General features: G+C 37.7%; 1 protein-coding gene across 1 annotated transcript in view; it reads left to right on the top strand.

Moving 5' to 3' along the window:
• Positions 1–21,860, top strand: part of BRCA2 (BRCA2 DNA repair associated) — a 79,853-nt gene extending 57,993 nt beyond the window's left edge. Inside the window, exons 16-26 of the mRNA XM_044666098.1 lie at positions 3,470–3,640; positions 4,062–4,419; positions 4,976–5,131; positions 6,041–6,185; positions 11,056–11,177; positions 13,139–13,340; positions 15,432–15,595; positions 15,690–15,828; positions 17,833–18,077; positions 19,074–19,214; positions 21,205–21,860. Of these exons, the coding sequence (XP_044522033.1) occupies positions 3,470–3,640; positions 4,062–4,419; positions 4,976–5,131; positions 6,041–6,185; positions 11,056–11,177; positions 13,139–13,340; positions 15,432–15,595; positions 15,690–15,828; positions 17,833–18,077; positions 19,074–19,214; positions 21,205–21,618 (2,257 nt within the window). The 3' untranslated portion in view covers positions 21,619–21,860. The remainder of the gene's footprint in view (positions 1–3,469; positions 3,641–4,061; positions 4,420–4,975; positions 5,132–6,040; positions 6,186–11,055; positions 11,178–13,138; positions 13,341–15,431; positions 15,596–15,689; positions 15,829–17,832; positions 18,078–19,073; positions 19,215–21,204) is intronic.
• Positions 21,861–25,854: the final 3,994 nt, after the last annotated feature.

The raw sequence follows: 25,854 nt of genomic DNA, 5'->3' as shown, positions 1-25,854 counted from the left end.
ATCTATAGCACATTTTTCTGAGAATAATCTACACACATCAAAGACACCCTCAATCAGGATATTAGATGGGAACAAAATGACTTTCACTACTGATATTTTACAAAAAACCACATTGTTATCCTCACACAATTTCCTAAAGGGTTTATTTAGGCAGTAGAAGAGTCTCCTGTGCTTGTTGACTATAAAAAAGTATTTGAATTGGAAGCTTAGGATACTTTAGTAAAAGGTATCCTTCACAAAGTTGTCTTATGCATATGTTAAAATTATAACAGCAGAGATAACTTTGTTCATCTCCTCTTATCATTTACATCAAAGAAGGCATAAAAGAGAGAGACCTATTCCCGTCAATAATGTTTGCTTCTGTCACTGAGAGGGTCTTACAAAGTCCAACTTGAAGAGAAATTTCCTATAGGTGGTGAGGTCTTCTAGATGTTTCTGTGCACAGATGGCATTGTGCTATTTACTTTAAGCCTCAGAACATTGCAGTGCCTCCTAAATGAAATCTATTTCCATAAACACCCAAAAGACTTTGACCTAACTATCCACACTGGGCAAAAAAAAAAAAGAGAGAGAAAAGAGAAAAATGGTTGAAGAATATCTGTTGTCTGGTTGGCCAGCCTTTAGAACTTGTTATAAACTAGGACAGATACTACAAATGGAGAGTGAGTTGGACCCAGAATTGAACAGGATGAAGAAAGAATGCTAGAACATCTTTGAAAAATTGCAAAGTTCTTTTTTTAATGTTGCCTCGCTATTTAGATGATAGATTGAAAGCGCCTTGGCAGCAGGGGTTATTCAACTATCAATTAGTCAGACAACAAGCAAATTTTTAAAGTGTCTACAATGTGCCATTCACTGTGATAATGCTTGGGGATAGATATAAAAACAAAAATAGAACAAGCCTGGTCCGCAGGAGCATATAATTGATTGAAGGAGAAACATGTATGTATAGAATTACACACAAAATATGTGTAAATACACATTAATGGGAAAACACTGAGCATTGGAGAGGATTAAGAAAAGTTTCCTATAGAAAGATAAACTTAAGTGGAATTTCAAAGGATTTTATGAGGTAGAGATGAGGAGGGAACATAATTCTCAGTGCGAGAGGCAGCCAGTAGAAGATCATGGAGACAAGTGATGAAATGCCATGTGTGAGGAACAGAAAGAAAAGGACAATTTGACTGCATTGTAAGGTGCGTGAAGGGAAATAATGGCTAGAGAGGAAAGTTGGAGCCAGGCTGTGAATGACTTAAAATGCCAAATAGAAGTTAGTACTTAATGTTAAATTTTATTATTGGCTCAAAAAAAGTGATGCTCAAGAAGTGTTTGTTGAAGTAATTGAATGAATGTTGCAGTCATGTCGATTGGACACTATTTTCTTTGTGTAGACTTAGTAGACAAAATATGTTCTTAAGAAAATTTGAAACTAGCTGATATATTCTGAAGGTGTGTTGATCTATTGCCACAGTTTTTTAAAATGTTAATAATGGCTATTAAGTAAAAAAAATATCCTTTTAGACTTCCATGAAATAAATGTTAAATTTTGTTTGAAAGGCTACTATTAATTGTGGGAGGGTCTGTTCTCATTCAGCTCATTTATCCCAGTGACCTTTGGCTTAAATGGAGGTCTCTTCTGGCATATGCTATAGAATTCTGACTTTCAAAGTTCAGTTATGAAGTGGACCACAGGGAAAGGAAAATGGCCCGCATTTATATCTTCTTATTTATCTCAAGAATGGAATATAGGATTAACTCCTAACCTCATTTTTCTTTATTTTCTGAATCTGTGTAGCCTCTGCCTGATAGTTGACAAGAGACTGGATGTTTATTTTACAGAGCTATATTTCTTAGCCTCTACATATCTTTCCAGAACTTATATTTGTGCAGGATTTTAGAATATTTTCTGTTTTACTCTACCTTTTTAAACTAAGTTTTAATATAGAAATATTATTTAAGATCTGCAAATATGTCCTTAATATATTCCTTGTTATCAAAATCAATACCCATATCACTGTAATTGTATTTTCCTATTAAGAAAAATAATACTAAATAATACTTCATATGTAAGATCTTTCAATTTTGGTTCAACTATGGAAATGTCATTTTATAAAGTTTTCAATGAAGATCCTAAAAGTTATTTGATTTACAGTTAATGGTTTTAGCATTTAAATCTAAAAACAATTTATCTTTGTTAAAGATTTTTTCTAAAGATCATCTTAATTTTTTTTATCAACTAGGTTTTAAGAAAAATACCCAAAGACAACTTTTTGCAAAAGTCTACTTTCAGATCTAAAAAATATTAAAGAAATACTTTTGTTTTGACAAATAGCTCTGTAGAAAAAAATGGAACATTCATATGTACGATTCATTTTGTATATATCACTTGATTTTTTTCTTTTCAATAATACTTAGAAGTGGATTCTGTAATCTCTAGATGAAGAAACTGAGGCTAAGAGAGATTTAGTGACTTACTTGCTCAGAAGTACTGAGAGAAGATTTGAACCCAGAACTTCCCGACTCCCAAATACAGAGTTCTATCCATTATTTTATCATTGTATTAATTTTTCCCCAAGGGAAAGCAGATTGTAAAAGCTGGCACAGTTATTGGTGCCAAGCCCCTTCAGTGGAACCTCTTGAAAGCCTGACAGTGTTCTGTGGTCATTGGAGCCGACTTTTTTTCTGCTCATTAACTGAGTTTCTCTTAAATAGAGACTACTTCACTACTTTTCTTACTGCTTTTGAACTGTGGAATGCCATATTCCCTAACTGCCTGGGACCAATTATCTTTTGTTTGGATCCAGTATTTGCTGCTGAAGGAAGGCAACTAGGGTTATAGCTCATGACCCCAGAAAAAAATATATGTTTTTAAAGGTTATGCAACACCAGTAAAGGCTTTCATATCAGTTTCTAGAATTTTAACTTTTCCCCACAAATACAACCTGAAACCCTAATTTGGCTTGAATCATGCCACTCTACCACCTACGTGCAGAATAACTGTATTTCTTTTACTCTCTAACATAAGGCTGTTCTCATGCTGAGACTATTCCTGGCTCTGAGACCAGGCCATATTCCAGAGAACCCATACTCTGGGCTAGGCACAGTTCCTCACTGAGTCATTTCTCATCTTTACCACCCCACTCCACCTTGACCCAACCTCCTTCTACCTGGCCTTAACCCTGTGGTGCTCCAAGAGCCTCATGGTATCCACTGGGATACCCTGTTCTCTCCAAGGCCAGGGCCTCATCTTCATTCATAAAGTTTCATACTTTCAAAGTTTCAACAATAGGAATATTACTCCAAATAGTTATATTGCTTATGTAAAATTATTATTAGCTCCATATTCTGGTCCTTAGTAAATAATTATCTGGATTTAAATCATATATTAGAATTGGATTTTTGTTTTGTTTTGCATTTTTAGTACAGGAAAAATCATTACTTATATTTTTTTAATTAATTTTATGTGCAGGGCTCTGTGTGATACTCCTGGTGTTGATCCAAAACTTATTACTAAAACTTGGGTGTATAATCACTATAGATGGATTATATGGAAACTGGCAGCTATGGAATTTACCTTTCCTAAGGAATTTGCTAGTCGGTGTTTAACTCCAGAATGGGTGCTTCTGCAACTGAAGTATAGGTAAATATAAAGCAATAGTGTTGATGATATAGAGATTGACAGTGTGGACCAGATATGGCAGGACTCAGATTTTCAGTGGTACATGGATCAAGGATCACTCCAGCTCATCCTCTTCTTGCCTATAAGTCATTGCCTATCATCATTCTTCCCACCAATGACAATCAATACCTGATACAAAATTCAGAGTTCTTATACAACCACATCCTTTTGAAATGACAGAAGAACAGCAAATACTTTCCCAATGCTCATGACCCTCTGCATGGTAGCAAATATAGTTTTAAACTTGTGTAATTTTTACTTATGTTAAAATATGAATCATCAAATTTATCATGAGGACTGTTTATGATTCCTGACGGTGTTTCTATACAGTATGCTTTACTTCTTCATAAAACTTTTACTTTTTTATCTTGTGTCTTTTTAGATATGACATAGAAATTGATGAGAGCAGAAGATCAGCTATTAAAAAGATAATGGAAAGAGATGAAACAGCTGCAAAAACACTTGTGCTTTGTGTTTCTGAAATAATTTCATCAGGCACAAATATATCTATAACTGCCAATGGTAAAAACAGTAGTGTGGAAACCAAAAAAGAATCAGCAGTTATAGAAGTTACAGATGGATGGTATGCAATCAAGGCACTGTTAGACCCGTCTCTCTTAGCTCTCTTACAGAAGGGCAAATTGACCATTGGTCAGAAGATTATAACCCATGGAGCAGAACTGGTAGGTTCTCAGGAAGCTTGCACACCACTTGAAGCTCCAGAATCTCTTATGTTAAAGGTAAAGAAAATACCTTATTCTTGACTTTTAAGAATGTATTTTTAAAAATGTATTAGTACAATTTAACTGAAGAGAAATTCTGCATTATGTTGAGCCTTTAATCTTAATGTTTATAAATTGTATTTAATGAAAACCAACTCAAAAGTATAAATTGTTTTGTTTCATAACCCGAGTGGAAAGTTAATTTTTAATATAACATTCTTGTAAAAACTATTGGGAAATTAAAAACATTTCCTAACCCTACTATCTATCAGCTTTTAAGTTTTAGTTGTAACAAGCAAAGAAATAGTGAATCAAATATTTTGGTTCAGCTCCTTCTTTGCCATTTTGCTAGCTTTCTCTTCACTGACCTACCTCAACAACATCTGACTCTAGTAGAGTTAGACAACCAAGAAACTGGTGTAAGAAGGCCATAGTGGAGCACCCTTTTTGCACTTCTGTTTATATAAACTTAATAGAAATGCAGTGCTTTTAAAAAATTGAATATAAGCCAAAAAAGGAAATTATAATCAATTTGTTTTGAGAACTTTAATTTATTTACATTTAATTTATCTAGCTTTCAGCTAACAGTACTCGCCCTGCTCGTTGGTATGCCAAACTGGGCTTCTTTTCAGATCCCAGACCTTTTCCACTGCCTTTATCATCACTCTTCAGTGAAGGCGGAAATGTTGGCTGTGTTGATATAGTTGTTCAAAGAGTTTACCCTACCCAGGTATGGCAAAAACTTTATATTTTCCATTGAATTCATTTAAACATGCTTCATGCTGCATACAAATAGTCAGATGTAATAACTTGTGATAATTGTGGTCTCTAAAGTCACTGTAAACACTGAATTAGCAAATACCTAAAGACTGCTTATTGGGGAAATACAGGGTTGTGGGTCTTTGGTCACTACATTTACTTTAGCACTTTTTGGAGTAGCTTCACTTACAGATCAGTGAATTTCTTCGTTTCTTTATTGTACTTTTGATTTGTTAACATTGAACTCATGACCAGCAGCAATTTAGCTCATACTTGAACAAAGCTTATTTAACTCACCTCTTTTCTCTGTAAAGCACATCACAGTCTTCTTGTGCTGGGGAACACTAGACAACATTTTAGCACAATTCTCAGGGGCCATTTTAAATAGCAAAATTACCAACAAAAAGTCCAAAACTATGAACAAAAAAAAATGGCACTAAGTAGACTGCAAAGGATACTTGTTTACAGTATGAGAGCTGAAGCAAGAAGGCACAACATCACTTTATATGACCGCAGCTAGGAACATGTACATCAGGACACTCAAATTTGCCCCTCTTCTATTCATGTTTGCAAAAACACAACAAGTATTGCCTTGGGGGATACAAATAAATTTTAGCAAGTAGACAGATTCACACATACAAAATCCCCAAATAATGAGGATCAACTGTATATGTGTATATGTATATATGTACACACATATGTATATATTTTTATAATCTTCACTAAACAAAGGTCTTCTGCCAATTTCAAAATATAGATTGTTCCTACTTGGTAAAGCCTGTTAACTTTCAACTTTTCCTAGAAATCTGAATGAATTTATAAAAGCCTATTAGCTTGATTTAAAAAATTAAATGTAGATATTTTATGTAAAACATTCCAGTGGATGGAGAAGACATTATCTGGATTATATATATTTCGTAATGAGCGAGCAGAAGAAAAAGAAGCTTTAAAACATACAGAGTGTCAACAAAAAAAACTAGAAGCCTTGCTTACAAAAATTCAAGCAGAATTTGAAAAACATGAAGGTAAAGATTGCTTCAAAACTTCAGTTACTAATTTGAGTGTATTATTGGGAATTTTTTAATTTAACATCAATAATTGGACTATTTCTCTTGGTGTTGCTGGAAAAATATATAAAGTTTTCTACCAACTTGGAATTGCTTAATCTATTTATGCTTAGTATTTTAGTTTTTTCTTATTTGGCTGTGTAAAGCTATTTCAGTGAGCTCATTCAAATTTGTCACATTTGTGTGGGACTGTTATGAGTAAGATGAGATTAGCTAGTTATTAGGAATTAAGATGTACCTAGCAGGAAGGAGCTGGAGCTTGGAATTCCAGGTTGGAATGAAGGAGGAGGAAGTCTGTCTGTGCCCTGAGTGTGGACTCCATTAGTGGTGGGCAAAACTGTTGCCAGCCTGGGAGACCTCAGAGCAAAGGACACCCTGCTTCCTGATTTCCCCTGGGATCCTGTGTGGTGTGTCATCTAGCAAAAGGACAAATCTACAGAGCCAAGAGAGGAGTAGAAGTTTGAAAACTGGAGGACAGTGCTTCAAGCAGAATCCTCTCTACTTGGTACCAAAATTCTCCTCCTCTCTTGGCTCTGTAGATTTGTCCTTTTGCTAGATGACACACCACACAGGATCCTAGGGGAAATCAGAAAGCAGGGTGTCCTTTGCTCTGAGGTCTCCCAGGCTGGCAACAGTTTTGCCCACCACTAATGGAGTCCACACTCAGGGCACAGACAGACTTCCTCCTCCTTCATTCCAACCTGGAATTCCAAGCTCCAGCTCCTTCCTGCTAGGTACATCTTAATTCCTAATAACTAGCTAATCTCATCTTACTCATAATAGGACTTATTAACTTACTAATTGCTGGAATGATGTCTTTACAGCACAAGATGTGATGTCACTCCATTGCTCAGAAAACCCCAGTGGCTGCCTCTGACTTCTAGGATCTGCTACAAACTCCTCTTTTGTACATTAAAACCCATTTTTTCCCCAGAATGGGAAAAAATTCCCATTTTGACTTCAGGTGGCCTTTCCAGACTCATTTGATATTAGCCTCCTTCACATTCTACTTCTCAGTCACATTGGTTTGCTTGTACTTTCTTCTACATGATATTTCATCTTCTGTCTCTAGGCCTTTGTAAAAACTGTCTCCAGGTTACATTCTTTCCACTAGCTTTCTGTCCTAGAATCTCTAGCTTTCTGGATAGTTCTGCTCAAGACTTTCCTAGTCCTCTCCACCTACAAAGTTTGCCTCAGATATTGTTTACAATTGACTTCTATGAATGTGAAATGCAAAAAAAAAACCCTTTTCTTAGGCATTTAAAGCTCTTCATAACCTGGCTTCTTTCAGATATAGGTAGGTGCTGTAGTAGCTAGTTTCCTAACCTGGAATCTGGAAAACTAGAGTTCAAATAAGTTGTGTGACCCTGCGTAAATTATTTAACTTTTGTATCAGTTTCCCCAACTGTAAATGGGGATGTTAATAATACCTTCCTCCATGAGGGTCAAATGAGATGTTTTTTAAGTACTTAGTACAATGCCTGGCATATAGTAGGTGCTTAGTAAATACTTATTTCCTTCTTCCCTGTTTAGTCTTCTAATGATACTGGCCTCCTTGTTCTTCACATAAGACATTCTTTCCATATCTGTGCATTTTTATTAGTTGCCCTTCAGGACTCAAATTCTGTCCCCCTTCTAGCTTCCCTGGCTTTCTTCAGTTCCCAGCTAAATTCCTACCTTCTTGTAGAAGGCTTTCCTGATTCCTGATTCCCCTTTAATACTAGTTCCTTCCCTTTATTGCTTATCTCCAGTTTATCTTATACATAGTTGCTTACAGTTTGTCCCTCACATTAAGCTGGGAGCTCATTGAGAACAAGGCCTGTCTTTTGCCTCTTTTTTGGTTTTTGTCCTGCTCTGCCCATGTCCAGCATTTACCACAAAAGGCATTTACTAAATATTATCAACTTTACTGTAATGGTCTAGAGCAGTGATGGGCAAACTTTTTAAAGAAGGGGCCAAAGAAAAGGAAATGCTCATCTGTCAGTCTGTTCTAAGCCAACTCTTTCGAAGTTTCATTGTATTGTATCCTACTCATTGTATTCGTCAGATTAGGAATAATGTCACAGGAGCTGGAGAGAACATTTCAGGGGGCTGCATCTGGCCTGCTAGCTGTAGTTTGCCCATCACTGATCTAGAGCTTCTGCCTCTGTGCTTCATCCTGTGCTCTATGATTAAGCCCAGCTGAAGCAGGTTCTGTGGTACCCCAGGTTGTAGGGAAGGAGCCACTAATCAGCCAGGATCTAGCTTTCGTGCTTACAAGTGCAAAAAAAAAAAAAAAAAGATGTAAATAGAAGGGCAAGTTCCAAAAAGGGCAAAACAAAAAAATAAAGGAGTGCTGAGGATGAGGAAGAGAAAACCTGTTGGGCAAAAAAACTGGGCCAAAATCTTCCCAGGTTTTTTTGTTTTGGGGGGGGGGGGGGTTTGGTCTATAACAACATGCTTATTACCTATCATGTAATTTAAACTTTAAAGTACCTCTATTAAAATCCATTACTAGACATTTAAAGGCACTAACTCATCCAGATAAAAGAAGAAAAGCATAAGAGAAATACTGTGGCATAGTCAGTCATTCAGTCAGTAAACATTTATTATGTGCCTGTTCTTTGCCAGGCACTGTGGTAGGCAAAAGATAGTCTCTGACCTCACAATCAAATGGAGAAGATAAGCAAACAAATTTGTATAAACTGTAAAGGATAAATAGGAAATAATTAACAGAGGGAATGTACTGGGATGAAGAGGGGGCGGAAAGCCTAGAACCAAGAGGAGTGTCTTGTTTGTGGAACAGCCAGGAGGCCAGGGTCACTAGATCAAGGAGTATAGAGTTAGAGAGTATAAAAAAATTGGAAAGCATTTTGTATTTGCTTCTGAAAGCAATATATTACTACTGGGGTTTTATTGAGTTGGGAGGTGACATTTTTTGGACTTGAGCTTTAGGAAAATTACTTTGGTGGCTGAATGGAGGATGGATTGGAGTGAGAATATTAATGGATTGATTAAGGCTAACAGACTTACCAGCAAGCTATTGCAATAGTCCTAGAATGAGGTGATGAGGGCCTTTGCTATAGTGGTAGCAGTGTCAGAGGAAAAAAGGGAATATATTCAAGAAATATTACAAAAATAAGATAAATAAGTCTTGGCAACAGCTTAGATAAGAGATAGTGAGTCAAGGGTAACAGTACTAGAGAAGTTGGAATGGGAGAAGGATTTAGGGAGAAAGATAGTGAGTTCTGTTTTGGAGTTTAAGTTGTCTACTGGACATCTAGTTTGAATTGTCTGAAAGGCAATTGGAGACAGATGCAAGACTGAAAGTCAGCAGAAAGGTTAGGGCAGGATAGGTAGATTTGAGAATCATCAGCATAGAGATGGTAATAAAATCCATAGGAGTTAATGAGATCACCAAGTAAAGATAGTATAGAGCTGTGTTGGCAAACCTATAGCACATGTGCCAAAGGGGGCTACACCCTTCCCCCTCTCCGCACATGCCTGAGGACATTTCTCACTTCCCCCCAGCTGTGTGACCCTAGGCAAGTCCCTGAACCCTTGTTGCCTAATCCTTACTGCTCTTCTGTCTTGAAACTGATACACAGTATTGGTTCTAAGATAAACGATAAGAGTTTAAAAAAAAAAAGTGCATGGCACATTGTAGAGGTTATATATAATGTTTATTCCCTTCCCTCCCCTTATTTTTTCTGTCATCACTGTCAATTCTACATAATCACCACATCCAGCAGTCTATGCATTTTCCTAATAGAATGTAAACTCCTTGAAGACAGGGTCTTTTTTTTGTTTTTTCTTAATATTCTGTCCTCTTAGCACAATACCCAGCATAGCATAGTTTAATAAGTAATTATTGGATTATCTTGAAATTTGATATTCAGGTTTTTTTGTTTCTTCATTCTCTGGGAGCCTAGTGACTCCTAGATTTTATTCCTGTGGCTATTTTCCAGTAGCTTTTGATGGTTGATTTCTTTTGTGACTGTCCAGTTTTTTTCAGCTTTTGACTTTAATATATTTTGAATTTTGAGTTCTGCTTTTTTCCCCATTATTCTTCCTCAGCTCCCATCTTTTCAGTCTTCTCCTCTTCCTTCAGTTTCTTTCAATAAGCTTTTCAGCTGCTTTGCCAACCTCATGCTTCTGATTAGTTTTTACAGAATTTGGCTTCATGATCTTTCCTCACTCTGATTTTAGGTGATCACACCTTTCCTTTCTCTCACCCCACAAACTACAGCTGAAGACTCTCACTTCTGAGGGGTGGAGGCCTCTAGCAGAGACCATTTGATGACTGTTCCTCTGTCTTTCAGCTTATATTTTTAGCTTTTCTTCATGTTTCTTACTTATATAGCACTTTCATCTCCACATTATTGATTTCTGCTTTATATTCCTTTAACCAGTCAGTAATAATCCAAGCAGAAAGTGATTTTTTTCTCCACATATAGATCTATCTACATGTTGTTATTTGATGATTTTGTTTATTTTGGTACTTCACCTTTTCCTATAAGATTAATTTGTATATCTTAGAGAAAATAGCAGGGATAAGTCATTGACTTAGAATATTTCATTAGATCATTGCTATTTTGAGAACACTTATACAAATAAATTCTTTCCTTTTTATTTTATAGTAAAGTGTGTTACTATCAAAGGAATGAGATGGCCAGATTAGTTTCATTATAGTAGTAGTTGTAATTTTAATATAGAATTACTTTATTTTGTATATGTAGTTTTGGGAATATTCAATATGTAACTCATCTCACTAGTTTACAGTCTATTTTTAAAAGTTTTAAAGAAATGTATGTATACTACTGGCATTTTAATTTTATCTTTTTAAAAGAAGACAGCGCAAGACAGCACAGGCAGTCACGTATTCTAACAAGACAGCAGGTTCGTGCTTTGCAGGATGGTGGAGACCTTTATGAAGCAGTTAAGAATGCACCAGATCCAGCTTACATTGAGGTGAGTGATTTAGATGATAAATCCAATTACTCTGGCATCTAAGTTGGGAATGTTGGGCAGTTGAGAAAACTGTAACAACTCCATTTATTAAAACAGTAACTGGATATATTGTACCCTCTAAGGAGTTTCTGAAAGATAATAAAATTTCTAGAATTAGGTAGCAATGAGGAGCTAAATTTCAGTGATTGGCTGTCAAGGATTAAAGTCATTCTGTTTTTCCCAAGGAATACCTACCCCACCATCTTCCCTTCCTCACCACCTCTTGCCTTTGTAATCATATTTACTTTGTAGCTTAATATTTATAAAGATGCTACCTGAAACTTCTGAGCTCCCCCTCTCCCCACCAATTCCTCAGCCTTCTGGAATCCCATGACCTACTCCTTTAATTCACTTTATCTACAAATAGGGACAAACACACACAAAATCTGAATATTACCCATAAGTGTTCAACTTTACTCCTTAGAAAAACTGAGTCATTTCTCTTATCTGACCATAACTTCCTTCTCTACCTTACCTTTCCAACACCTCACCTATTCTAAATATGTTCTTCAGTCTTTCCAAGATCTCCAGTCTGTCTATTCCTCAGCACTTGCTTAGGCCATTACCCTTGCCTGACTTCCCTTACCTACCTCTCTAATCTCAATCTAATGGTAGATATGTCAATTCTCTACTGACCTCTGCTTGCAGATCCCTTGTCCTTGTCGTACTGCCACTCATATTTCACCAAACCTCAGCTCTGGATTATTCCTACCTACTACCTTCTTCCTCCAATTCTACTCTAGCTACTAAACATAGCTGGAAGAAGTTTCACTCCCGTGCTGACTAGTGTTATGTTCTGATGTTACTGTTTTAGCCCCTGTGTTGGAAACTTTCCAACCTCCCAATAGCACAGAACCACATATGTCTGTAACTATTGGAGACCAGATCTATGACCTTCTCATTGATATAGGAGCTAGTAAATCATTAAAATTCATGTTATTCAACCTCACCTGGTTCTTACTGCAGCAAGGAAGTTCTTTTATTCTCTCCCCCAAGATTTCCCCAACTTCTCCCCCATCCTGATTCAAAAGGTGGATACCATTCTTTGTCTGAGGTCCCTCAGAATTGTCCTGGATTATTGCATTGCTGAGAGGAGCTATGTCTTTCATAGTTGATTATTCCATAGTATTGCTATTACTGTGTACAGTTTTCTCCTGGTTCTGCTCATTTAACTGCATCAGTCCATGAAGATCTTTATATCTCTTTCTGAAATCATCCTGTTCATGATTCCCTACAGCAAAATAGTATTCCATCACCATCATATACCACAATTTATTCAGCCATTCCTCATTGATGGGCATTCCCCCGAACTGCTACAAATATTTTTGTACAAGTAGGTCCTTCTCTTCCCTGCCCCCCCTCCCACTCCCACCCCCATATCTCTGAGATAAAGACCTAGTAGTGGTGTTACTGGATCAAATAAGAAAATCATGACTCTGATAGTTTGTGATTTACTTACAAATCACAGCTAAGTCTCATAGGCAGTATTCAAACCTAGACCATACAGATTGATCTTACCTATACCAGGTTCTAAATTAGGAAGTTGCCAGATCTGGCCTCAGATTGCCCACCCTTACCACTCTTCCACCTAGGAGCCAATACACAGAAGTTAAGGCTTAAAAAAAATAATAAAATAAATTAGGGAGTTGCTTAGGTGCTAAGAGAATATCACAATTTATGGCTTCACAGAATATTAATTTCCTAAGTAATTATGTTATTATTATGTCATGTAGTGATCTTAACTTTGAGATTTACCCACTTTATAAAGAAGATATGCTTAATAATTTTAATCATATTTTCATCTCTAACACTAGCGTATTCTCCACTGGTCGCAAAAGACAGATTTTTAAAAATAAGAATATTTTCTTCAGTGACATTTAAAAATGTGTATATAACACAAGAAGCTTTCTTTGTGGTCACAGGGCTGTTTCAGCAAAGAGCAGTTAAGAACTTTGAATCATCACAGGCAGCTATTAAATGATAAAAAGCAAGAGCAACTCCAGGCAGAATTCAGAAAGGCCGTAGCAGCTGCTGAACTTGAGGAACAAGGATTGGCCAAAAGAGATGTAACTACAGTATGGAAGTTAAGAGTTGTCAACTATAAGAAACACGAAAAAGATTCAGGTCAGTATTGAGAACATGCAAACGATTTAGTTGCTTTTTATTGTTTTCCTTAAGCTATATATTAACAAATGTGAGATGGAGAATTTTGTATATGAATTGCATTGCCTATAAATAATTATTAATGAAAACTTAAACCACTTTTCTCTTGAACATAATTCTTTTTTATTTTATTTTTTTACTTAGTCATTTATTTATAATAGTATATTGATAGGAAGTGTTATGATAAATATTTACATAAAAATCTTAAACAACTACAATTTTTGTTTTGATTTTAATATCTTTTTTGTAAAGTTATTTTATTTTATCAAGTACATATAATAACAAATTTCTACAGGTTTCTGTATGATCCATATTGTCTCCCTTCTTCCCACCCCTCCCATTTTCCAGAGCTGGCTAGAAATTCATTGTGGATTATACATGTATTATCATGCAAAACCTACTTCCCTTGTTGTATGAGAATAATCACATAAAATGAAAACCCCAAAATACAAACCCAAATAAATGAAAGTTAGAAATTGTATTTTGAAAAATTGCATTCTGATTCCAACAGTTCTTTCTCTGGAGGTGGATAACATTCTTTGTCATAAGTCCCTCAGAATTGTCCTGGATCATTGTGTTGCTGAGAGTAGCTAAGTCTTTCACAGTTGATCATTCCACAATGTTGCTGTTACTGTGTACAGTTTTCTCCTGGTTCTGCTCATTTAACTGCATCAGTCCTTGAAGGTCTTTATATCTCTTTCTGAAATCATCCTATTCATTTCTTAAAGCACAATATATGGTGCTTTAAGTACCACAGTATTCCATCACTTTCATAAACCACAATTTGTTTAGCCATTCCTCAAAGGATGGATATCCCCTCAATTTCCAATTTTTTTGCTACTGCAAAAAGAGCCACTATAAATATTTTTGTATGAGTAGGTCCTTTTCCCTTTTTTATTCTCTCTTTGGCATACAGACCTAGTAATGGTAATATTGGATCAAAGGGATCATTGGATCATTGTTTTATAGCCCTTTAGGCATAATTCCAAATTACCCTCCAGAATGGTTGGATCAGTTCACAAATCTGCCAACAATGCGTTAATGTCCCAATTTTGCCATATTCCCTCCAACGTTCATCACTTTTTTTATTGCTATATTGATCAGTCTGATACGCATAACTCCAAGCATTATAAGATTTATTAATAATCACTTGAAGTAAAAGAAATAAAAGACAAAAAAGTAAAAGCCTGAGTTAAAAGAAGTTTTCCCAGTCATGGTCATGGGAAGAGAGAGAGAGGAGGGGCGGGGTCCCAGAAACTTTATCTCCAAAGTCTAAGGATGAAAGGTGAAAACAAAAGTGGGATGCTGGGAATTGGAGTCCTGGGGAGCAGATTCTAAATATGTACATACCTCAGAGTTGTTTTAGTTTGCATTTCTCTAATCAAGAGGGATTTAGAACATTTTTTCATGAATATTGATAGCTTTGATTTCTGCCTCCAAAAACTACTTATTAATATCCTTTGATTATTTGTCAATTGGGTAATGGTTTACATTCTTAAATTTTGACTTAGTTCTCTATATATTTGAGAAATGAGACCGTTATGAGAGAAATTTGTTATAAAAATTTTTCTCCAGTTTGTCATTTCCCTTCTAATATTGGTTACATTGGCTTTGTTTGTACAAAACCCTTTAAGTTTAATCAAAATTATTCACTTTATATCTTATAATAAATACTCTGTCTCTTGGTTTGGTCATAAATTCTTCCCTTCTCCATAGATGTAACAGGTAAACTATTCTGTGATCCCCTAATTTACTTATAATATGTCCCTTTATATCTAAATCATATATCTATTTTGACCCTATCTTGGTACAAGGTGTGAAATATTAGTCTATTCTCTTTTAAAAGTTAATTCATTTTACCTGTAAAACGCAATGTAATTGCTCATTGGCTCTGGGAGGGGAGAAGAAAAGGGGAGGGAAGGAACATGAATCATGTAACCATGGAAAAATATTCTAAATTAATTAAGTGAAAAATTAAAAAATGAAAATTTTTTTAAAAGTTAGTTCATTTAACTTCATTCTTGACTTTAAAACTTTTGTCTTTTAAAATAGTTATATTGAGCATCTGGCGTCCATTATCAGATATATATTCCCTGTTAAAGGAGGGAAATCGATACAGAATCTACAACCTGGCAACCTCACCATCCAAAAATAAATCTGATAGAGCTCATATCCGATTAACAGCAACAAAGAAAACTCAGTATCAGCAGCTGCCGGTACAAAACTCTCTTTAATTTTTACAATAGCAAGAATGTATACTTCTTCTATGAAAGCTTTGGTAGCTGAATGTTTAAAAACTGTTTTCTGTAGGTTTCTCATGAAGCTCTATTCCAAGTTTATCAGCCAAGGGAAGCAGTGCCACTCAACAAGCTCCTGGAGCCATCCTTTCAGCCGCCTTGTGCTGAAGTAGACATAGTAGGCGTTGTGATTTTGGTCACCAAAAAACCAGGTATTCCTCATGGCGTTTGTATTAGTGTCTTCTGAATTTCATCATTTCATATATAAGTATTAGCTGTCCCTGCCAACACAAATATTTTCTTGTTTTTTAAAACATTTGTTACTTACGCAACAGGAACCCATTTAAACTCTACATTTCACTGACTAAAATAATGTGCACTCAGTAATTTTCTTAATTTCTTCCCTTTGCTTACTTAAACTACAGAGGATTGGAGAAAACTCTTAGTACATAATGCAGACCTCAGTACCTGTACCAAGCTGAGTAGCCTGAGAAGCTAATCTTAATTAGAAAAAAAACCTTTCGTACTTTTTTTTTAAACATTTATTAATATTCATTTTTAACCCATTTCCATACTTTATGCCCCTACTTTCCCCTTCACCCCCCCCGCTCTCCCTCCACCCATGGCCGACGCACATTTCCACTGGTTGTAACATGTGTCATTGATCAAGACCTATTTCCAAATTGTTGATAGTTGCATTGGTGTGGTAGTTTCGAGTCTACATCCCCAATCATGACCTCCTCAGCCCATGTGTTCAAGCAGTTGTTTTTCTTATATGTTTCCTCTCCTTCAGTCCTTCCTCTGAATGTGGGTAGCATCTTTACCATAAATCCCTCAGAGCTGTCTTGTGTCATTGCATTGCTGCTGGTATAGAAGTCCATTACATTCGATTTTACCACAGTATATCAGTCTCTGTGTACAATGTTCTTCTGGCTCTGCTCCTTTCACTCTGCATCAGTTCCTGGAGGTCTTTCCAGTTTACATGGAATTCCTCCAGTTTATTATTCCTTTTAGCACAATAGTATTCCATCACCAGCATATACCACAGTTTGTTCAGCCATTCCCCAATTGAAGGGCATACCCTCATTTTCCAGTTTTTTGCCACCACAAAAAGCATGGCTATAAATATTTTCGTACAAATCTGTTTATCTATGATCTCTTTGGGGTACAGACCCAACAATGGTATGGCTGGATCAAAGGGCAGGCATTCTTTTATAGCCCTTTGAGCATGATTCCAAATTGCCATCCAGAATGGTTGGATCAGTTCACAACTCCACCAACAATGCATTAACGTCCCAATTTTGCCACATCCCCTCCAACATTCATTACTCTCCCCTTCTTTTATTTTAGCCAATCTGCTAGGTGTGAGGTGATACCTCAGAGTTGTTTTGATTTACATTTCTCTAATTATTAGAGAGTTAGAACACTTTCTCATGTGCTTATTGATTAATAATTATTATTAGTAGTACATAATGCAGGCCTCAGTACTGTACCAAGCTGAGTAGCCTGAGAAGCTAATCTTAATTAGAAAAATAACCTTTCGTACTTTTAAGATCGACAAAGTGCTCTGTATCCATTACCTGGGTTTTGATGTCTCATAATCCTTATCTTAAAGATAAAGCAGTTGAGTCTCAGAGACTGTCTTTGGCCTGTGATGTCATACTGCCCTTCCAAATGGCAGAGAAGGAGGATTTAAATCCAGAGATCTCTGGCCTACTATGCCAGGCTTCCTCTCATTAGAACATTTACGAATCATTTTGGGGCAGCTAGGTGACTCAGTGCATAGAGCGCCAGATCTAGGAACAGAAGGCTCTGGGTTCAAATGTGGCCTTAGACATTTCCTAGCCGTGTGCTCCTAGGCAAGTCAGTTAAGGCACATATAAAAATGGGAGGGTATTAATAGCACTCACTTAAAGGCCAAGGATCAACTGAGATATGCTTAATAGCACATCTTAAGAGTAAGCAAAACTTAAGAGTGGTATAAAATGTTAGTCCACTAATACTATTATAGTTACAGTGTCTCTGACCCTGAGTGATGCAGAATTTGTAGTCACTTATTGGGGACAGATCATTAAAAGACTCCTGAAATTTGTCCATATTAATTTGCCTCAAGTTTTTTGTTGTTTTGCCATTGTAATATGCCCAAACTTGCATTTCCAAATTTTTCTCCTGGAAAACTAGTAAATATATTCTTTCTTTTTAAAAAAATATTCCAGGTGTTGCACCTTTGGCCTACTTGTCAGATGAATACTACAATTTATTAGCAGTAAAGTTTTGGATAGATCTTAATGAAGATGTTATTAAACTGCATACATTGATAGCTGCAAGCAACCTTCAATGGAGAACAGAGTCCAGAGCAGGAATTCCCATGTTATTTGCTGGAGAATTTTCTGTGTTTTCTGCCAGTCCAAAGGAAAGTCATTTTCAAGAGACATTCAACAAGCTGAAAAATTCTATTGAGGTAAAATTGTTTCTTAGTATAACCACAGATCTTAAAGCAGCAAAAATAGCAAGAGACTAATTTTTGTGTGTGTGAAAGTTAGATGTTCAGGATCACTCAGACCTAAAGTGGTGCTAAGGAAGAAGGTGGCCCTTACATTGCTTGACCTAGTTAAGGGAAAGTCTAGGAAGGAAAACAGGAGATGCAAACCAGTGAAAACCACAAAGCTAAATACCAGAAATTCAGAAGAACTCATGAGCTAAAGAGCCATCTGGGGTTGAATTCAGTTCAGCCATCACAGTGGTGCCTAAGTGTAAGTTAGCTATGAGTTTTTGAAGACTAAATATAAACTATGTTTATGATGTTTGAGATTCACCTCCAAGATTTTATGCTGTTTGCCAAGACTCTAATATATGTCATTCTCCATAGAATGGGGAAAGTATTCTCACTGTACCTTATACTAGTAAGAGTAGGAGCATATTTTGCTTAAATCTTTAAAAATCTGGCATTGTATAAACTGTTAGCCAATGAAGAAACCACAGTTAATGGACTAATAATGTAGTTTTAAAAAGGCCAAATGACATATGTTTGTTAATGAAATTTTTGTGCAAATCAGAATTTGAAAGACATTAAGAGTGCCACCTATTTAAAGAAATCATATGCCAAATTCTTTTATATTATGTAAATGAAGGAAGATAGGACTCTACCATTTAGCTGAAGAAATAATAGACAGATTTTTGTCTCTTTCCCTCCCATATTCCTTTTGTTTGTGTGGAGAATCTGTCACACATTGGCCTATGCTGGGGGCCGACCTTGTTAAGTGTTAAACTTAGTGTTTTAGGGCTGCCATTGTTCTTTCTCATGTTATCCTTTGATCCTAGTTACTAAACATAACATGAAACATGGATTGTGAAGAGGTCGGACTTAGATAGATCACTTCTAAGATTTTTCTCTAAATTTATAAGTCTGTTTTTGTGGGTTTCCTTTTCACAACATTTTAAAAATTTGTCATCTTAGAATATTGACCTGTTTTGTGATGGTGCAGAAAAAAAACTTACTCATCTACTCGACACACATAATTCCAAACAACCTAATGCAGTCAAAGAATATAATTTAGATTCACCTTCTCCTCAAGCAAAACTTGGCCTGGGCCATACGGTAAGTTGGTGTGACTGTCAGACCAGGGGCAAAGCGAATGTGTGATGTTTTGTATATATGTCAGCATTTATCGCAATGTCATTTTAGGAGGAATTACCAGTGCTAGTCATCAGGGAAAGGAAATCTGGAATTTGAGGTATTTTACTGATTAGCATCACAAGCACAGAAGCATGATGGAATCTGGTTTTGTAAAATGCATCTCTTATTCCAGGATTCTGCTCCCAGGTGAGCATTTGCTAAGGGCCGCCCCCGTATGTGCCCGGGATTCTGCGAGGCGCTGAGGACAGAAAGGCCAACAAAACAGTTCCTTCCCTCAAGGAGCTTACATCTCATTGGGGAAATGGCATGTTACTATCTTAGAACCATTGACATTATTTTTAATTCAGTTACTCTACTGTCTGGGCAGGTGTGGTGAACGGAGTGCCGGCCTTGAAGACAGTGAGGCCTTGTGAGATCTCATCTAAGTCACTCAGTAGCCATTGGGCTGCTTTACCTCTCCCAGCCTGTTTCCTCATCTGAAAAGTGAGGATAATAGTACCAAATGCACAAGACTCAAGGGAGGATTAAAGGAAATCAAGTTATGCAAAGCTTTTTACAAACTTTAAGATTATGCGGAACACTGAGCCCCTCTTACTTCTGTGATCGTAGCTGGGTGTCAGCAAGGCATTGATTGGACAGACTCTCTTAGAGCAGTGATGGGCAGACTCTTCCCCGCGGGCCAGAGCCAGGCTGTAGTTTGCCCATCACTGCCTTAAGCAATTCCCTAATCACTACATCTGGTGTGGGGGCGGAGTGGTTAGGGAATTGCCTGAGTCAGTGATGGGCAAACTACAGCCTGGATCTGGCCCGCGGGGAAGAGTCTGCCCATCACTGTCTCAAGAGTGTTCTCGAGAACAAGATGGAGAAGTGCCAACAAATCAGCCCATTTCAATGGGTTTAGAAGTTTGTTCATTGGTTGACTCTCCATACCAGAATGTTTTTGAATGGACTGATTTGGAGAGAGTGTTCTGTGAGAGTGTCACGAGGTTCTTTTGAGATATTATATTGGACATGCTTGTCACATTTGCACATGAAGTGAAACTAGAAGGGCTAGCTAATGTTTCACAGATTCCAAAGACTGACTGGGATGCAAAAATATTTTAACTAGAATTTTAAATTAGACTGCATATGATGAAATTTAGTGGGTTTATGGACACAGTCCTTTTTTTACATAAAAATCCAACAGTGCAAAGACAGGATGAGCAGCTGGAGTCAAACATCAAGTTAGGTTAAAAAAGATCTAAAGATCTTATTTGACTTTGAGTTCATTATGAATCGACTTTGTGACACAGGAGCCTCAGATAATCATTCCGTCTTAGGTGACATTAACAGAAGTGGACTTTATTTTCAGCCCTTTTTAGGACGTGGTTTTTGCTTGGTTTTCAACATGACTTTTGTTTTCCCCAAAAGTTAGGAGAGGAGAGTGGCACTAGCATAGTGAAAGGATTCAAAAGTATCCTATTAAAGGACCTGGAGATGTTCTTGAAGAAGTAAATGTTAATGGGGGGAGATGGGGTGGAGAGGAGAATAATAATTATCTTGAAACATTTGAAAGGTTGCCCTTTAGAAAAGGATCTTTAGATAATTCTGCCTGGCTTCAGTTGAAAGAATGAGAATTAAAAGGTAGAAGTTAGTAGCAGTAGATTTTTGAGGATATGGAAACTTCATAATAATGAAAGTGAGTTAAAATAAATAGCCTGCCTTGGGAGATGGCAAGTTTCTTCTTACTAAAAGTCCTCAAATAGAGGCAGAATGGTGAGAACTTGCTAAGGATGATATATAGTCAGTTTATGCTTATTTGGAGACTCTTATTTTTAGGTTCCTCCCAGCTCTGTTATTTTAAGGAATGGCTTTATCATCTTCATCTTTTATCAAATAATCTGACATGCAATTAAAGCATTTGTTTTATCTACTATTATTCTTTCTTTGATGGATTTTTGTCTTCCATTAGATATCCACTTTTCATAGAGAACCAAATCATCACACTCCGGAAGGGAATTCTGGTGGGACTATTAGCTCAGTTAAAGTAACCCCAACATCGGATTGTAGAGGGGACAGAAAAATGGATGACCCCAAAATCTGCAAGAAGAGAAGATCATTGGATTTCCTCAGTAGAGTGCCTTTGCCTCCACCAATTAGTCCTATCCATACATTTGTTTCTCCAGCTGCACAAAAAGCATTTCAGCCACCGCGGAGCTGCAGCAACAAATATAACGTTCCCATAAAGAAAGATACATTGAACTCTCCTCAAAGGACAACAATAAAAACATTAAGTGGAACAACTATGGTGGAAAATGATTTGATAGCAGATGAAGAACTAGCACAAATAAATACACAAGCCCTTTTGACTAATTCATCTGAATAAAATTAAGTAAATAACTCAACTAATAGAAATATTATTGACGGACCCACCAGCAGAAAATTCAGTGGTTCAAACTAAGTGGTTGAAAACATAGTTTACTAAAAAGAGACCATGTCCTAAAGAGTGATAGAATGGGGAAATATTTCTCAAACCAATGGAAGACTTAAGATTGCTAGGTAAGACAAAAATGAAGCCATAATTTTACCAGAAAAGCTTAAGGTGGGGGCAGCTGGATAGTTCAGTGGATTGAGAGCCAGGCCTAGAGACTGAACATCCTGGGTTCAAATCTGGCCTCAGACACTTCCTAACTGTGTGACCCTGGGCAAGTCACTTGACCCCCATTTGCCTAGCCCTTACCATTCTTCTGCTTTGGAACCTATACAGAGTATTGATTCCAAGACGGAAGGTAAGGGTTTTAAAAAAGAAAAAAGAAAAGCTTAAGGTGACAAAGACAGAGAGGACAGGAAGCATGCATGACATCCTTAATTTCAAATTCTGTTTTGTAAAGATTTATACAATTTGTATATATATTTTTTTGTCATTTTAAATATAACATGTAAAATGGGAGAAAATTTGTTTTCAAGATCTTGTATTTGTAATGATGTATATATTTATTCAATGAAGAAACATTTTTTGCATTAAAATAATTGTATTTTTTATCTATTTACATGTTTTCCATAATTGAAGTGTTCCATGCTTTTTATTTTACATAATGCTATTGGTTGAGACCTGTTTAATGAATCTCTTTTTACATTTAAGGATCATTTTTCTCAGCTCTTATTTGGTATAAGTTCTCAATATACATTTTGAGAAACCTTAATCACTTATCAATCATATTTCTTTGATACATACATCCATTCTGCTTCAGAGGTTAGATTATGGTTGATGTTTTTAAACCATTTAGTTTCAGGTGTTGAATTTTGAAGTATGCTAGAGTTACAACAGGATTTTCCTTACCAATAAATATTTATTCATCAGAACATTCTGAATGCAAAGATAATATATCAGCTTAATCTTCCTGTTAATCGAAGTTTCATTGTAATAAATTAATTCTTGGTTGCTTAAATTAAAAATCCATTTCTGAAAATGTTATTATTAAACCAGAAGTTTTACAAATAGTACTGTGGAAAGTATTCAAAGGATACAGGTAGAAGCACAGTTTGTGCCCTCAAGGTGCTAACATTCTACTGCGGGAAATAAATGTAGAGAATTGTGGTAAGAACTGTGATAAGAGCAGAGGCTATAAATGCCACGCAGTAATAGGAGGTCAGCTCAAAGGTAAGAGAAGGATCCCTGGGAAAGCGAAGACTTCTTGCAGAATGCTGGACGTCAGCTGAATCTTGAAGAAAGTCAGTAGAAAAAGAAGGGAGTGTTCCAGGCATTTGAAAAGGCAGCGTTGGGAAGGCTTCATGTTGGAGGCAGAGCAAGGACCCAATGGAACCAGAACATTTGAGAGGCAGAGCCCAGGAAGGTGGCTGACAGGAGTGCTGGGAGCTGGGGAGGCAAGGAGGCCTGGAGGGGTGGAGGGGGTGCAGAGTAAAATGTAAGAATCAGCAGGGGAAGGAAGGGCCGCCTTGGGGAGGGCTGGAAGAACCAAACAGGAGTTTCCTATTGGATCCTGGAGCGATCGACACTGCAGCTCCTGGGGAGGGGTTAGACCTGCTGCTGCTGAGGGCAAAGAAGACAGGCTGGACCACCCGGGGTAGAGGAGCAGGTGACAGTGAGAGGACATCATACACCCATGGCGAGAGAAGGGTTCCCAAGGCGAGGCTTTCAGAAGAGATGTGTTAGACATGACCAGGTCACCTCCAGATTTCTAATAGACTAGCAGCTTGTATGGAAAAGTGGGGAGGGGGAGGGATCACACACACCTGGACACGGAGAAGAAAAGAGGTGGAACTCTGGGTAGAAATGTTCATTGAAGCCATGGGAGTGAAGGACCTCTCTGAACCAGGCCCCCTGGTATCCCTGAACTTGTTTTTTAAGATATTTTGATGATTATATTTCTATATAGTTGGATTTGCGATCTTGTTTTAAGAGTCCTTGATACCAACAAGATAAAGACCCTTGTTACAGCGAAGAGAAGGCCCAGGGCAGAACCTTGAGAGACACCTGCTGTGAATGGCCATTCCCTGGATGAAGCTCCGCCAAACAAGACTCCGTATCAACAGGCACATAACATAGGAAAGGAGCCAGGAGAGACCAAGTTGTGACAATCTAGGCCAGGGGTCAGCAACCTTTTTGGCCGTGAGAGCCATAAACGCCACATTTTTAAAAATGTAATTTCGTGACAGCCGTACAGTGCTCACAGTGCGCTCCTGTAACAGCGCCTGAAAAAAATTGACTTTATGGCTCCTGCAGAAAGAGCCATATCTGGCCCTCAAAAGAGCCACATATGGCTCGAGAGCCATACATTGCCGACCCCGGTTATAGAGGAAAGAGAGTGATCAACGGGTAGAATCTTGAGAGAGCTCAAGGAGGATGAGGATGGAAGCGAGGCCATTGGATTCAGGCTCCTCTTGATTATTTATAACCTAATTCTGTCCCTCCTTCCCTCTCTCTCGTCTGTCTGTCTGTCTCCCTCTCTTCCTCCCTCCTCTCTTTTTTTTAGGCAAACAGGGTTAAGTGACTTGTCCAGGTCACACGGCTAGTAAGTGTCTAGGGCTAGATTTGAACCCAGGAAGAGTCTTCCTGTCTCCAGGCTGCACCCCTAGCTGGCCTCCCAGATAACTTCTTTCTTATTTATTTGTCTGTTTTTGTTTGTTTTTGGAGCCCTTACCTTCCATCTTAAGAGTCAATACTGCGTATTGGCTCCAAGGCAGAATATTGGTAAGGGTAGGCAATGGGGGGTTAAGTGACTTGCCCAGGTTCACACAGCTGGGAAGTGTCTGAGGCCAGATTTGAACCTAGAACCTGCTGTCTCTAGGCCTGGCTCTCAATCCACTGAGCTACCCAGCTGCCCCCTCCAGATAACTTCTGTACAGCAACTCCGGCTCCTGAAGTTCTTGATTTTATCGTCTGCTGCACTCCTTTCACCCTTTGATGTCTTCGCAGGACACAAATAGCCAACGCGTTCCAACATAAACCATGAACCCCTCACAAGGAGTCCCGATTCCCAGACAGCTCACAAAAGGCCGCCTTGATGAGACTTGTGGGTTTTTATGAGTCTCCTATGTTAGGTTCTTCATAGAAAGGAAGGGCAAATAGAGGGAATAGGGCATCTTTATAGTTTTATGGTTTTTATTGGACCAGGTGTTCACAGCATGGCTCGATTATAAGTAATTGTCATTCTTCAGTCATTTCAGTTGTGTCTGACTTCATGACCCTATTTGGGGTTTTCTTGGCAAGGATGCTGGAGTGGTTTGTCATTTCCTTCTCCAAGGAAATCTGACAGATGAGGAAACTTGGGCAAACAGGGTTGGCAAACAGGGTCGTGTGACTTGCCCAGGGTCACATAGCTAGTGTCTGTGTGCATTTGAATCCAGATCCTCCTAACTCCAGGCCTGGTGCTCTATTTATTTTTCAGGTTTTCAGTCAGCTTGCAGGGCTGCAGAACTCCCGCCCCAACCAGGGATGAGGAGGACTCAGCCTCTCAGTCATGGCCCTGGGACTGGGTTCAAATGAGGCCAGAATCCTCCACAGCTGCCGGTGGCCCTACCCTTCCCCATCCCTGCTCCCAACGCTGGCCTTCTTTCACTCGCCCCCCCAATGTGGCCATTGGTTTCCCTTCCCTTCCATGTTAGAGTCAACACAAGGTATTGGCTCCAAGACAGAAAAGCAGGAAGGCTAGGCAATGGGGGTCAAGTGACTTGCCCAGATCACACAGCCAGGAAGTGTCTGAGGTCACATTTGAAGCCAGGACCTCCAGTATTTAGGCCTGGCTCTCAATCCACTGAGCTACCCAGCTGCCCCCCAGGCTTCTATCTTGAGATGAACCCAGATAAATTTAGAGACTCTCCTCCACCAGGTTGGTCTACAATTAACAGGTTTTCTTCAGATTCCTTTTTTTTTTTTTTTTTGGCCATAGCAACTTATGAGGGCTGATTTAAATTTTTTTTCCTGATTTTAATTTTTGACAGTGAAGGAAGTAGACAATCATGAGTGTTCTTTAGTATTGCTGTGTATTGGTAGCATGTAAGAAAAATAGATCATATCCAGAAAACATAGTTTACATTTCAATATTTGCTTTGTTAAATTCATATAAATACAACAAACATTAAAGAATGACTTAAAGCACCA

Source organism: Gracilinanus agilis, chromosome 3 (genome assembly GCF_016433145.1).
Source record: "Gracilinanus agilis isolate LMUSP501 chromosome 3, AgileGrace, whole genome shotgun sequence".
Taxonomy (NCBI): domain Eukaryota; kingdom Metazoa; phylum Chordata; class Mammalia; order Didelphimorphia; family Didelphidae; genus Gracilinanus; species Gracilinanus agilis.
The sequence above is the reverse complement of the archived record's forward strand: the minus strand, read 5'-3'. Positions and strand labels throughout refer to the sequence as shown.